The sequence below is a fragment of the Hakea prostrata genome, chromosome 3 (genome assembly GCF_041222555.1).
Source record: "Hakea prostrata isolate BN-2017 chromosome 3, UWA_Hpros_2, whole genome shotgun sequence".
NCBI lineage: Eukaryota > Viridiplantae > Streptophyta > Magnoliopsida > Proteales > Proteaceae > Hakea > Hakea prostrata.
This window is the reverse complement of record NC_142602.1, coordinates 13492320-13507618: the sequence shown is the minus strand read 5'-3', so window position 1 is coordinate 13507618 and position 15299 is coordinate 13492320. Positions and strand designations below refer to the sequence as shown.

At 36.8% G+C, this 15299-nt stretch overlaps 3 protein-coding genes, 1 non-coding gene and 1 pseudogene across 4 annotated transcripts; 4 read left to right on the top strand and 1 right to left on the bottom strand.

The window, feature by feature from the left end:
- Positions 1-885: 885 nt before the first annotated feature.
- On the bottom strand, positions 886-985 carry LOC149020931 (small nucleolar RNA snR60/Z15/Z230/Z193/J17). Its single transcript, XR_016172674.1, has one exon. It is a non-coding gene; the product is annotated as a small nucleolar RNA snR60/Z15/Z230/Z193/J17 (small nucleolar RNA).
- A 1485-nt stretch (positions 986-2470) lies between these two features.
- LOC149020930 (uncharacterized) lies at positions 2471-3466 on the top strand (annotated as a pseudogene).
- Positions 3467-4023: 557 nt separating this feature from the next.
- Positions 4024-7484, top strand: LOC149020929 (bark storage protein A-like). Its single transcript, XM_089147014.1, has 5 exons — positions 4024-4400; positions 4589-4656; positions 4731-4886; positions 6492-6743; positions 6870-7484. Exons 1-5 carry the CDS (start codon positions 4175-4177, stop codon positions 7200-7202), a joined length of 1035 nt encoding a protein of 344 aa, XP_089003140.1. The 5' UTR covers positions 4024-4174; the 3' UTR covers positions 7203-7484.
- A 2586-nt stretch (positions 7485-10070) lies between these two features.
- On the top strand, positions 10071-12714 carry LOC149020928 (protein NRT1/ PTR FAMILY 1.1-like). Its single transcript, XM_089147013.1, has 4 exons — positions 10071-10328; positions 10438-10655; positions 10774-11333; positions 11532-12714. The coding sequence occupies exons 1-4, from the start codon at positions 10184-10186 to the stop codon at positions 12427-12429; spliced, it is 1821 nt and encodes a 606-aa protein (XP_089003139.1). The 5' UTR covers positions 10071-10183; the 3' UTR covers positions 12430-12714.
- Positions 12715-12945: 231 nt separating this feature from the next.
- On the top strand, positions 12946-14185 carry LOC149020927 (peroxiredoxin-2-like). Its single transcript, XM_089147012.1, has 3 exons — positions 12946-13326; positions 13405-13484; positions 13588-14185. Exons 1-3 carry the CDS (start codon positions 13172-13174, stop codon positions 13839-13841), a joined length of 489 nt encoding a protein of 162 aa, XP_089003138.1. The 5' UTR covers positions 12946-13171; the 3' UTR covers positions 13842-14185.
- The last annotated feature ends 1114 nt before the right edge of the window (positions 14186-15299 follow it).

Below are 15299 nucleotides of genomic sequence, written 5' to 3'. Positions count from 1 at the left end.
AGAGACAAATTTGTAAGGAACTTACCAATGATTATTCAACATAAATTTTCACTAATATTGTAGACAGAGTCACATAGGGCCATAATTAAATGGGTCTTTCATTTAATAGATATGTAGTGGATTGGGCGTAAAGAGAACAAAACTCTAAAAAGATCCATCTCACTTCTACCCCTCACTCCCCCCCCCAAAAAAAAAAAAAAAAAAAATTTGGTAAATATTTGGTAAAAAAATTAGTCGTTTCCTTAAGAGTAGTGTATAACATTATCTCTATTTTTACTAAAGGACAATTTGTGATTTTTATGACCAAAATACCCTCACATCTATTCTACCGTAAGATTTTAGACACACGGATCATTCCAATCGGATGAACATAAATCAATCTGAAAAAAATACTCATTTTAAGTCCCCAATTCTCTCTCATCTCCTTCATCTTCTCCATCATCGGTCCGTCATCTGCCATCTTTGCTTTTTTCCTCTTCAACTCCGGCAACAATTCAACTCCATGGAAGTTCATCTGAGCTTCTTATAAGATTTCTGAAGATAGCACATATTAGTTTTGAGATCTTTGGCAACATAAACTAACTAGATTTTTTTCTCTGTTCGCGGAACTATTCAAATTCTCTTAAACAGAACTCTAAATATAGACCAAACCGATTCCGGAGGTTGTCAATCGAACACCGATTGATTACAGTCAGCCTAAAAGAAATTGCTAGATCGATCCTCCAATGAACTGCGTAAGAGAATCCATAAAACACTGAACTAGAACTATGTAAAAACCCTAATAATAAAAAATTCCGTCAAAATCCAACAAATCGACTCTTGCAATCAAATGCTTTTAAATTTAGAAAAAGGAAAAGTTGATTAATTATGAAGATATAAAACAGAAAGAGCCATCAGATAAGAGTGAAAGACTTGCATTGTAATTAGGGATAAATGGATAATCATCTGAAGTATGCCGCGATATGTAAATCATCACACGACTCTTTCAGAGAGTTAAATTAAAAGTGAAAAAATAATTTGAAGCAATACTGCAATAGCAAACTAAAATCCAAGAAACAAGCCTCAAGGAAGGCAGTAATTAGTGTTTGTAATCACTTATCTTCAACTGTAAATTCAACTGTCGCCGGAGTTGAAGAGGAAAATGGCAGAGATGGCGGATGAAGGAGATGAGAGAGAATTTTATTTTTTTTGTTGGTAAAAGATGAGAGAGAATTGGAGAATTAGAAATGTGTATTTTTTCATATGGATTTAGGTTCATCCTATTAGAATATCCACATGTCTAAAATCTTACGATAGAATAGATGTGAGGGTATTTTGGTCATAAAAACCACAAATTGTCCTTAATTGATCTTGTTGAATACTTCAGGGGAGGCAGATGCAAAGTGTCCATTTATTTGGACTAAAAATGACATGGACCAAACTTCAGGGGGTCCAGATGAAAATTACCCTTTTATCTATTGATGGACATCCAAGGAAGAATTTTATAAATAATATTTATTTATAAATGTCTATTACCCAAAAAAAATCATATTAAAAGATATAACTTTCAAATGAATTTACTAATAGCTCCCTTAAGTGAGGGTAAAGTTTGAAAGTACTTCTCTTAAAGTGCCAAATATTATTGGTGGTTTATTTTAATATTATTAATTACTCACACTTAGTACATAATTTTTTGTTAAAATAATTTAATTTTTAGAATTTAAATTATTAAATTATCCTTGTATGTAATGTGTAATGACTAAAATACGTTTTTATACGTTTAAAAAAGAATGATTTTATGAGTTTTTTTTTTAATTTTTAAAAAAGGTGTTTTTATACCCATTTTTAATTACTAAAAACTTTTGTTAAACAAAAGAAAGAAACTATTTCCACCACATGAGCTAAACGTTAAAAACTCGCTCTCTAGTGAAAAAATTCACAACATCTGAATATTTTACTTTTCTTGTAAATCTTAAAAGTGTAGTTTGTTTAGTTTTTATGGTGAGAAAGTCAAAGATAAGTTTTCTCAATTTAAAGAATCATATACGGTTAGGTAGCAAGTCAAATTCCTCACTCCAATCATTTTTAAAATTCTACAAAATGTGTAAGACTTTGTGAAAAAGTAAAAAGTGAGACCACAATTAACATTTTTCCACCAAATATCTTACTTTCCTTTTCCGGTTTTCCCTCACCCTACTACACATGAGACCCACAAGTTTTTTTTTTCAACCCTTTTTTTCCACCTCATCTTTACAAACAAACGCAGCACAGGCTAACACGACAACAACCCACAACTTCTAGGAATTTTATCCGGTGGACTATTGATTTCCTTGTAAATGTATGATATGTGTCTCAACATCGTATCAAATGGTTGAAATTTATTTATAAGTCACTTCAACATTTTAAATGAGGTGACTTGTAAACGGATTTCAACATTTTGATGTAACGAAAATATTGAGACACATGTCACATATCTACTAGAAAATCAGAAATGGACATGGTAATGGTGTCAACTTGTGCTTCTTCTTTCTATTGCTCCAAATCTGCTGTTGATTTGGCCCTGTGAGCAATTCCGAGAAATAAAGACACAAGAGAAATTAACCGGAACGGATCTTACTTGGGGATCGTGGTGCCCAATTTCAAAGATTGAGATGAACCCTCCTCCCTCTTCTTCAATCTCCATTTTTTTTTGTAGAAGAACTGTTTTTGTTTCTCACATAATTTTCTCTTCTGACTGAAGCAGAGGTATGGAGATGGGGTTAAAGACGATACTCTACCTGTCTACCACTTGAATCTAACGGGGACTACAAGAGAACCGTTGGGTTCCTGAGCGATTCAGATTACACTGTATGTTAACGGAAATGGACTTTCATCACCAAACCTTTTAAATAGTGTTTGGTACCACCCTACCCAGAGGAAATCTTTCCAGTAAATGGAACTCCAGAAATATTGAGGGAACATGCCTTCTGGGTTCCAGTCAACAGTCATGCCTTCTGATTTTTTTCTCCTCGTCTAAATGCTTTTCTTATTTCAAACGAACTGAGTTCTGAATTATCGATATATTTTCTCCCTCCTGCTTTTGGCTTTTGTTTTGTTTGCTTGGTTTACGAAATTTAACGTTGGAAATGTGTGTAAACTCTACTTGTTTACCAAGGAACCCTGGTGTGTACTTTCATGGTGGAAATAAGAGGGTGCAGTGCCAATGTATATGTTGATAATGCAGCATATCGGGAATTTCTAAATACAAAGTTCAAAGTGACACCAGTAGTATGTGGACAAGGAAAGTGCTACGGTTGCTCTCATGTACTATGTCTCTCCAACAAGGGATCCCTTTTATTGCAATTAGGGCTCTCTCTCTCTCTCTCTCTCTCTCTCCTCTGATTTAGTCGGTGGAGGTTCTGCCATCTCTAATGAAACAGACATCTTTGCTTCTTTAGCTTCCCAGAATTCTGTTGCTGTACTCCTAAAATTTATAGCCTTCTTGTAAACAACCCAAGCCCTCTCTCTCTCTCAAGCTCCCTATCATGGTTTACTCAAGAAATTATTAGGAAGAAAAAAGCATTGGCAACACTTGACTAAACTTATTCTATCAGCTTTTAGAGCTTTTTAGAGCTTTTGATCTGATCCTTAATGTTTAGTAGTAAAGCACCTGCACCTCAAAGGCTCAAACGTTAGAATCCTTAAAAGGTAAGTTTTTTTTGTAAGAAATAAAAAAATATATATAAAATAAAATCTAAGGGGAGCAGATAACAAAGATTCCTTGATCCATATTTTCCTTTTCATAAAGATTCCTTATTCCATATACTCCAATCAAAGACAGTAGCTGACAAAGATCTAATTCCACTAGTGACCAAATCAACGTGTCAATCTCTACTACTATGTTTGACAAAACCTTTATTTAATGTTTTTTGACAGCCCATAATGATTGACTTACTAATTATTTTGTATATTACTCGCCATTTGTATCTGAATATTCAATGTATGAATCAAAAGAGAAACAGAAAGACACAATCAGTTGCCCGGATTTCTTTGATGGTTTTTGCATCTCTAATTGTTTTAATTGGCTAGAATATCCTCTCATTTGCAAAACGTATGCGTCTCTTTAGTGAGGGTTCCTTATATAAGTTGTATATGTGGGTGGGACAATTCTGTGTTCTTCTATTTCCACTTTTCCTTCACCTGGTTTGAAAGAAGGATGGGCTGTGGGATGAAACTAGTGTTCTTGGGTTTTCTTATTCTGCTGAGTAGTTGCAGCACGATTGATGGAGCAATTTCAAGTGGTACCATGAAAAAGATCAAAAAAGTTAACCAGAAGGGCTCTTACTTGGGGATTGTGGTGCCAAACGCCTTTGAGATGAGCCCTCTTCTTCAATCTTCAAGCTTTGTAGCAGATGAAAAACTTCCTTACTTGGACTTTGCAGGTAATCAGAAAATAAAATCTCTTATGGGTTTTCTCCTGTAGAGTAGAAAATATTATTATCCTTGTACGTGATCATCACTTCTAAACCCAGAAAGTCAATGAGAAAGAAGAATGATCTGACCTCTGATAGTTAGATTAATATATTTTTTTTTCTCCTCCCGTTCTCTGTTTGTGTTTGATTTGACACAGGAAGAAGATTTCACATTGGAAAGGTTGAATCTAAGAAAGTTATAATTGTAATGACAGGGTTGAGCATGGTAGGTGTTGAACTCATCTCCTTCTTCCTCTTAATTATTAGTTTGAAGTTGTGGTAATTTGTGTTATATGATAGTTGAATGCAGGCATAGCCACAGAACTACTTGTGAGTTTGTTCAAAGTGGAAGGAGTAGTGCATTATGGAATTGCAGGAAATGCAAACCCTCAGCTCCAAATTGGAGATGTGACGATTCCTCAATACTGGGCTCATACAGGTCTTTGGAATTGGCAGGTACGTAACGCAACTTACTAGTCAAAATTTCTTCAGAAGAGAAGAAATTAAAATTGGAAGCACATCTGTCTTTATGTAGCATGATGGGCACCTTCTTTCAAAAAGCTAAAATTCAAACCTTGCACTTTCCCTGCGTCACTGTGTAAGATATTTAAAAACTGATTTTAGGTAAATATTTTTAAAATTATTAAAAACTATTTTTTTCAAAGGATTCTCTTTTGAGTCCAAACTCCAAATCCTATGTCAACAACATCATTAGAGGATTATGTTCTCCTCACACATTTTTACTATATATTTAGGACGGGCACACTTCCGAGGATATATAGTTTGCTTTATCTCTTCCTAAAATTACAGTGGGAAAATGCAAGGGCAATACAATCTTCTACCCTAATGAGTAAAGGATCTCAAGTCATGCTCTTGGGATCAATGGTCGGCTATTTAAAAGCTTCACGACATAGAAGACTTATAAATATAAAAGTAAGAAATATCTTAGGAAATATCAATGAAATATAGGATATTATGATGAAATTGAATAAAGTGGTAGTCTAATTCTAATGAGTTGATCCAGTCTTTGAATTGCAATGAAGAACCACCAGTCCAAAGAAAGATGGGAAATTTTGTTCTTTACAATAAAATAATGTTTGAGATTAGGGTTTGATTCCACCAACCTAATTGACACAGAAATATTTTGTAAATTTAATTTTGGTAAATGAAAGTAGGCAGACCCACATTGTAATAAGAGACATCTTGATAATTCTTTTATAATTTCAACCTGACATAAGTATCAAAGTCACCTCCAAGGAAAAACTAAAATTAAAGTATCATGAAACGTGTCGTTGTGTTTTTAATATAAAATGACATTCTTGTTGCTTTATGACAATTTAAACTTAATTTCTTTCTCATATACCATGCATGTTTTTACCCTTTTATTTGGTCTTATTTGGGTTGTTTTATGACAGTGAACTAACATATTTTTCTTGAGTTGAAAAGTATATGTGACCTAATGACTAGCTATCGGTTAGTAGTGTTGATATTAATTAAATTCATTTATAAATAATCAACTAAATCACTTAGATTTTTTTTTAATTGAATTAAACTATCTTTGTGGGTCACGGTTAATTATATAGACCATTTTCAAAATATTTAAAAAAAAATTTAATTTATCTTTGGATGCTAAGAAAAAAGAAAACAGAGAACAAAAATCATGATAATATAGTGTTTGATCTATGTGTGCACATCAATTAATTAGGGGTCAATTAAAATTTTTGGAGGAGTTGATTTTTCATTGTAAGGTGGTCAGCTCATTCTTATGTTTACAAACAAACACCAGCAACTTAGACAGCTTTTTTTTCTCATAAAATTATTTTGATTTTTATTGACATTTTATTCTTCATTAGCTTTGCATGTAAGAATTTAGAATTCTTTTGTAGCATGATTTTTCCATCAATTTTTTCATTGACATTTAAAGTAATATTTTTTTTCCCACTTTTATATTTTGTAATCCAAAGCTTGAACAATAAAAAGCTTTGAAGCAGCATCTTTTTCTGCTTCCATAATTTTTTTCTCTTCTATATTTTGTGAACTTTCCTATTTTGGGTCAAGCAGAGGTATGGACAAGGTGCTAACGATCCTCTATCCTTGGAGTCCAGTGGAGATTACACAAGAAGTATTGGGTTCCTCAACTTTTCAGATTACACTGTTGTTAAAGGAAATGGAAATTCATCAGCAAACCTTTTAAACAGTGTTTGGTATCAACCAGAAGAAATCTATCCAGTAAATGGAACTCCAGAAGTAAGGCAACATGCCTTCTGGGTTCCAGTCAACAGTCATTACTTTGCAATTGCACATAAAATTGGGGTAATTAATTATTTCTCCACAGCTAAATGCATTTTCCATTTGAATGAAATTCTGGAAGTACTGGGTTCTCAATTCTCTTCTCTTCCTCCTGCTTTTTGGGCATTGTTTTCTTTGTTTGGTGTACAGAATGTGACACTACAGGGGTGTGTAAATTCTACTTGTTTGCCAAGAAATCCAGGAGTGTTTATAGTAGAAAGAGGTTGCAGTGCAAATGTATTTGTTGATAATGCAGCATATCGGCAATTCTTGAATACAAAGTTCAATGTATCACCGATCGACATGGAAAGTGCTGCAGTTGCTCTGATCTCTCTTCAAGAAGGGATCCCTTTCATTGCAATCAGGGGACTGTCTGATTTAGCTGGTGGAGGCTCTGCTGTCTCTAATGAAGCAGATATCTTTGCCTCTTTAGCTGCCCAGAACTCAGTTGATGTACTCCTAAGATTCATTGCCTTGTTATAAACTAACAAGAGTCCTCTTTCTCATTTTTTCTTCTTTTTCAATTCCATCATGGATAATAGCAACGGCAATCAAAGTAACTTGGAACATCAACCTTAATCAGGTAATAATTTTTGGTGTAGCATATATTTAATTACTGCAGTTTTGGATTCTGCCTTGGGGCTTGGACTCAACTGGTCCAAAATAAGCTGTCAAATTAGTTTTGTAGCTAGAACAGTACTACAACTCATTAGGAAAAAGTAGAAATGAAAAGAATCCAAGAAGACATCATCTCTGGCATGCAAAATGACTTCTCTGTGAATTCAAGCCACAAACAGCTTTCAGTTCCAAACAATGTCCAGTTTTGGATCTTGCATTATGAGGGATGGTGGATGATAATGAAAAAGCCATTGCCATTGATAGACTCATTATGAGATTTAAAGTTGAATGAGAAGACTAGAGGAGAAGGACTTGCCATGCAAAGTTGTTGGGGCTCAGAGATAAGATTATTGCTTCGTTATGATCCAAAAGTCTCTACTTCAGGGTCCCACACACTTTCTTGGTGATAGAAACCCATAGAAGGTGAAGCACTGAAGGTGGGTGGGTTTCTTCATTATTTAGCTCTTCTGGGTAAGGACCCAAGGGGAGAGAGCTTTTAAATGGAGAAGTGTCCTAGATTTTCTTTGGCTTTAACCTTGGAAGCAGTACTTTCTGCTATGCTAGCTCGTTTGTTTGTTCTGACTTTCTTATTCCTGTCACCAACCCCACCTTGTCCCAGAAAATTCTTACTGCCATAAATATAAGGTTAAAACTCAAAACCCTAAAATGGATTTAAGAACCAGAAACCTCATCAAGATCCTGATTCTGGTAAAACACAATAGAAGGGTTTCCAGGATTTAGGACAATCTCTGAAAAAGAAATTATCAAAACCCAACAATGCTGATCCGATTGATTGAACTAGTCTGGGCTGGATCGACCAAAAGAATTTTGAAAAAGCTGCAAAAATGATCTACCATGCATAGTATATTCTGTCACTTTTTTTTTTTCTGTTCTTGGGATGTTTTGTTTGAAGCCAGAAACTTTAATTAGTCCTTGTAGCAGTAGGCCACTATAGGCCCAATTTCCGATCCATTGGAATTAAGCTCCAACCACTAATTTCCATGTGATGTGAATCAGTTACATCTGTTTGTTTTTCTTCGTTTGTTCGTTTTCTGTACAATCTAATCTTATAAGGGGCCTCTCAAAGTCGTCTTTTCAATTGATCTTCGTTCGTTCGTTTTCTTCAAGTTTTCTTTTGTAGTTTTGTTCACTTTTTGTGGTTTATGGCCCTTGGTTTTCTTTATAAGGAAGCAGATGATTATCTTTTCAATGCATTCACATGTTTGTTGTTCACTTGTTCCTTCCAAAAATTGGTCCACTTTCACATGCTTCTACAAGTCTTCTTTTCACTTTTTCTATAACTTTGGAAATTAAGAAATTCAAGCCATTACTATTTACTATTTAACTGAATCGAAATGTTTCATGGTATGTTTTTTTTTTTTTTTTTTAATAAAAATGTTTCATGGTGTGTGAATAGATGGATTTAGTGATTTCTTTTCTTGGGTAGAATATGGTTTAGTATTTCATTTCCCACAAAAAGATGAGATGAAGGCATGAAGGCAGCCATCCAATGGCTGTTAAGAATGAATGCCACGTGGTAAAAAATTAATCTTATTCATGTATGTTGTTCCAAAATTCTATCTTTTATTAGATTGCCCCAATTATGTTGGTTCATTGATCAAAGCGTTGGATTTAACCAACCCTCTATTCTTCACTCAGTCTGACTCACTTAAGGGGGAAAAAAAAGAAGAACTTCGGTCGAAATCCTCTCATCTCTACCCTCTTCCCACATTGTTGTTGTTATCGCACTTAGTCACTAGCCAAAGTCGATGAAAACTCCAACGAATGAATGTGACGACAACAATGAAGAAAATCGAGCTTATTGATTACGAAGAAGTGATGACACCTGAATGGCAGAGGATTGGCTGGATCAATGGTTTGATCGATGAACCAGCTTAATTGGACTCGTTTAACTAAAGGATAAAAAGTATTAGAACAACCAACGGTTAGGATCCACTATTCGCCACATAGCACTCACTCATAGCTGCCACTGGATGGTTGTTGCTTCTAAGTGTTGTAGAGGATTCAAACCCCTGACAATAGTTCAGATCACCTTCTCGTAGTACTTCCCCAATGCATCAGCACATATTTTATGGGGGCCCATGTGGGACCATATGAGGTCCCACCCTCGAATTATTGTATAAATTTTAAACGTGAGCCTCATGAAAAAAATATTAAAGAATGTGCTTTCTTGATGGAAAGGTGATCCAGACTCTACTTTTGAGCCTTCACTCGCGACTCTTGTGTAACCCGGCCTCATAATTTTCATGGTATTGCTTAATGTTATAGTCTTCCTATAGAACAAAATGGGAGTGGAACTTAAATGTTTCATGTTAAATGCGCAGCTCCGGCTATTAACAGTTGAGATCAAATTTCGATTGGGCTTAATTTCAATCTCGACTGTCTATTTCGCAGGTGGTGAAAACCAAAATAGATGGTAGAGAATTGGGATTTTGATCTCAATCGCACAGTACTATGCATTTAATGCGCAACACTGAAGTTGAACTAATGAAAAAAATAAAAGAAAAAAAAACAAGACTTTGAAAGAAAAATGAGAGAAACATGGAAATGCTAACCATTCCATGAGCGGTCCATGAGGACCAGGAGTCTACGACCCCATCTTGCGTTGGCAACATGATATGATGCATGACAGCATGAGTCACATTCTCACATGGGACTCGAGTTTTCTCCAGCGCCAACCAACAATGTGACTCAGAATGCTCAGAACTCAGAACTCAGAACGGCTCTCTCTCTCTCTTTATATTCTAATTAACACACCCAGCTCAATCTCCAACGCCTCAGAAGTTCCGCTTCTGATCAGTTCGTTCAGAGCTCTCTCTTCATGAATGGAAACCACTGTAGTAGTTGCCCAGGAACCAAGAGAGGTGATGGACGGAGAGGGCTTGACAGGGCGCTCTCCCAAGGTAACCCAACTGTTAGAGTCTCCTACAACGCGTAAGGGTGGCTTCAGAACCATGCCCTTCATCATATGTGAGTTCATCAACATCATCATCGTCTCTCTCACCCGCCCAGCTCGTTTTCTTTCTTACTTTCAAGAGGTTCCATCACATTTTCTCTTCTTAATCCATTTGATCTGCAGTGAACGAATCGTTTGAGAAGGTTGCAAGCTATGGACTCATGCCCAATATGATATTCTACTTAATGAAAGATTATCACTTGAATGCCGCAACTGGTACTACCATTCTCTTGCTCTGGTCTGCAACTTCTAATGCACTCGCCATTACTGGGGCTTTCCTCTCTGATTCTTACTTGGGTCGCTTTCGAGTCATCGCCTTGGGCTCCTTCTCTAGCCTCCTTGTAAGCTTTGTCAACTTCCTTTACGCTTTGGGTTTGGGTCAATCAATCTTTCTTCTGCTAGGTATTTCATCATCTTGCACATGCATGCCCTGTTTTGGTCTCTTTTTTTTTTTGGCAGGGGATGGTTATGCTATTTTTAACAGCCATGGTTCCAGAAGCCAAGCCTTCTGCTTCTTGCCAGCCACCTAATTACGGCAGCTGCAAATCTGCTACTTCGTCCCAATTGGCTCTCCTGTTCTCCTCATTTGTGCTCATATCCATTGGAGCCGGTTGCATTAGACCATGTTCCATTGCGTTTGGAGCAGATCAATTGATCGACAAAAAGAACCCGAAAAATGACGGGATCTTACAAAGCTTCTTCAACTGGTTCTATGCTTCCACAGGGGTTTCTACAATCCTTGCACTCACTGTGATCGTTTACGTTCAAGATCATTTTGGCTGGAAAGTGGGTTTTGCGGTACCTGCATTTCTCATGCTCGTTGCTTCTCTACTCTTCTTAGTGGGTTCTCCTCTCTATGTCAAAGTGAAGGCTAGTAAGAGCTTGTTCACTGGGTTCTTTCAAGTGCTTGTGTTGGCATTTAGAAACAGGAATCTCCCTTTCCCTCCAAACAACTCCTCCGATGGAATTTACCATCAAGCCACAGATTCAGAGCTCGTTCAACCGACCAAGAGGCTTAGGTGTGGTCATCTTTCCTATTTTCATTGGTTTTCAAACACTTTTGACATGACAGAAAGAGTAGTCATGGTCATGTATCAAATCAGCTTTTCATTACTATGCTGCTTCTGTACCTTCACTGTCACATCAGTTAGTCATCAGTTTCAAACACCTCATAATGTGAATTCCATTGATCGTTATTCACTCTTGACACTTGACAGGTTCCTAAACAAAGCTTGCATCAACAGGAATCGAGTTAGAGATGTAATAAGAGCTGATGACACATCATTGAATCCAATCAAGGTCTGCACAGTCGATCAAGTGGAATCACTGAAGTCACTATTGAGGGTCATCCCTATATGGTCTAGTTGTATCTTTGTCCAAGTGATCATCAACCAATCTTCATTTACAGTAATCCAAGCAAGCACCATGGATAGACACATAACCTCTCACTTCCAAATTCCTGCTGGTTCAATAACAGTGTTCTTAGTCCTGGCTCTAACGATATGGGTAGCCATGTATGACCGTGTAATCATTCCTTTAATGGCGAAATACATGAGACAACCTAATGGGCTTGGCCAGAATCAGCGTATGGGTATTGGAATACTGGTTTCTGTGGCTGCTATGGCAGTCTCAGCAGGAATTGAGAGGGTCAGAAGGAGAATGGCAATCAGAGAAGGGTTAGCAGAAAACCCACTTGGAGTGGTGAACATGTCAGCTATGTGGTTGGTTCCACAGCAATGCTTGCTTGGCTTAGCTGAGGCAATCAATGCTGTTGCACAAATAGAGTTCTATTACTATCATTTCTCTAAGAAAATGGCTAGCTTAGCAATGGGCATTCTCACATTGGGTATGGCTGCTGGTAATTTAATTGGAAGTCTTGTAGTGAAGATAGTTGATGAGACTACTAAAAGAGGAGGTAAGGAGAGTTGGGTGTCAAGTAACCCTAATAAGGGTCACTATGATTATTATTACTGGGTTCTTGCAACCTTGTGTTCCATCAATTTCCTTTATTTTCTCTTCTGTTGTTGGCTTTATGGGCTTAACAAGGAAGAGGAAACCAACCTTGAAGGTGCATCAGCAGAAACATGTACAGTAACTGAAACAAGTACAGTATAGCATATCTGGAGGTTTCCTTATCATCCATTTCAACTATTTTTCCTTTATTTTCTTCTTGGGGTGATGGGGGTGGATGGGATATAAATCCAATTTGGTGTAAAAGTGCGTTCGATTGTATCCTTAAAATTTCTGGGAAATGTATCCGTTTGACAGTTTGTAGATATAAATCCAATTTGGTGTAAAAGTGTGTTCGATTGTATCCTTAAAATTTCTTGGAAATGTATCCGTTTGTGAGTTTGTAGCAAATACGCGGTGGGCCTAACAATTATGTGAATGAAATCTTGTCTGTGAATGTGAATTTGAATGTGAATTTGAATTTGAAACTACTACATTTTATCGTGTTCCATGCGAATGTCCTCACCGTCTGAGCAAGACTGTTTAGCACCCATTCAACATCATGGGTGTTGGACACTTGTGTTGTTAAAACCTCTTCTCATCTTTCTAGTATATGATCTTTGGTTTATCAAAAAGGAAAAGAATTTGAATTTGAATCTTATAAGGGCTAAATAAACCATAAAAATTTGAATTTGAATCGAAATTCTCTCAAGTTGGACAGATTCTGGAAAAGGAATCGAATCCGATTCATGTTTTGCAGGATTAGTGTAAGAGAATTCGCTTTAGCTTTGCTTTTGACTTTGTAAAAGAGACATCTGCAAGAACTCGATTCGCGGATCGGGGTCGTTCATATCGAAGCTCTCGAATTCGTTTGCTTGCATTAGAAAGAAACAGAAATTTAGTTAAAATGGCGCCCATAGCAGTGGATGACTTCATTCCCGATGGAACTCTGACTTACTTCGATGATTCTGATCAGCGACAGAATGTCTCTGTACACTCCCTCGCCACAGGTAAGAAGGTCATCGTCGTTGGAGTTCCTGGCGCCTTCACCCCTATTTGCAGGTCTGTCTTGAACCCTTTCGTCCTATCTATTGTGGTTATCTTGTTTAATTTCACTGCTGTGATCCCTTGTGTCTGCAGCACGAATCATGTTCCAGGTTTCATTAAAAAAGCAGGAGAATTAAAGGCAAAAGGCATCGATGAGATTCTGATTATTAGTGGTAATTTCATTTGAGCTTGTTTGTCTTGTCCCCTGAAACCATGTTTTTGGAGAGGAACTGGTGAAGGGTTTTGACGCTTGTTCTCTGATCTTCGATTTTGCAGTTAACGACCCATTTGTGATGAAGGCATGGGCAAAGACGTTCCCAGAGAAGGAGCATGTCAAGTTTCTAGCTGATGGGTCTGCGTCCTACATCCATGCTCTTGGGCTTGAACTTGATCTTTCCAATGAAGGGCTTGGAACTCGCTCTGAGAGATTCTCCCTCTTGATTGACGATCTAAAGGTGAAAATCTCCAATGTTGAAGTGGGAGGAGAGTTTTCTGTGTCCAGTGCAGAAGAAATCCTCAACGCTCTGTGATTTCACTTCATCGCCTGCCTGAAGACCTCTTTAGATTTCAAGAACCAAATTCCTGGTCATGGCTTAATCTGTACTTCTCTTGCAATCTAATCAAATTGGATAAAGAGGGAAAATAATTTTATTGGTGGAAAAAAGAACTTTCACTTGGCTTCCTTCTCTTTAGCCATGCACATCTCTCTTTTGTGCACAGCAACTAGTGCAATATAAGTGGAAAAAACACCCATTTGTGAAATCCATACCGCCCATTTTTAAATACTCAATTTGTCCATTCACACATTCCTCAACTCTCATGACTTTCTTCCCTGGTTCTCTTCCTCCATTTCATGCTTTTTTTCTTCATTGCTATTCATCTATGTTCTGAACCCCAAGATTATATATCCAATCCATAAGTACTTAATAGGCAATTCAAAATGAAGCTAACAATCCAAGAACTAGGAAGCCACAAGTAAATGGAAACCCTAACATTCTGATACATATCCAATCATAGAATAATCGAACAAAGGCCCTGATGAAGATAAACTGGGAGCATTAATATAGTAGACTTGAAAGAGCACGGAGATACAAAAGTGTTGAACTAATGAATATCCATGGATTTTAATCCACAGCCATGACTGCATGTTGCCCCACAGGTGCTTAGCTATTGCAAGAGAAGCAATATGCAAAATAGTTTCAAGCTCAAGACCACAAAGGCTATAGATTAAATCAGCAGGGACCATCTAGAGATCTAAACTTAAACAGGAAATCCATCATGAAGAATTTTCAAAGGGAAAAGAAAAAGATTTTAGACTTTGGTAAAATATTAAGTTTCCAAAAATTTTTTCCATCGTAGGTCTCAATCTCCTTAGAGCCAAATTGATGGCGAAAGCTTACTTGTCAAGAAAGAAGGGGTTATCTATCTTTTGAAATTAATGATCAATTCTAAGGGAAAATCTAGGTTGAGGCCATACTTAACCTCGATTCAAACCAACTTAAACCAACTGATTAACAAATACAGCTGAGATGGGTTTGGAGTTTGATTTTCTTTGCTTCCTCTGCAAATAGTTAATTAATCTTGTACCTAACTTAAAATGCCAATAGGAGGTTTCAGCACGGCAATACATGATAACACGGAAGAACAACAATAAGAAAGAAACTGAGAGATGGAGGAAGAGAACCATGGAGGAAACAGAATGAGGAGAAAGTTGTGAGTTGAGGAAGTGCATGAATGAATAAACTAGGCATTTAGAAATGGGCGGGTTAAGGGTATAAACTAAATGAGTTTCACAAACGGGTTATATCAACTTAAAATCAAACTTTTTGATTTGGGCTTTCTATTTGGAATATTCCATGTGTCGCATCCTAGTGGTGCACTGGTGTGCATAATATAAAGATGTGCATAACAGAGGATTTTTTTTCTCTTCATGCAAATAGTTAATTTAGGGTTTGGATGGTAATGGTTCTGTTACTATCCATTTTCAC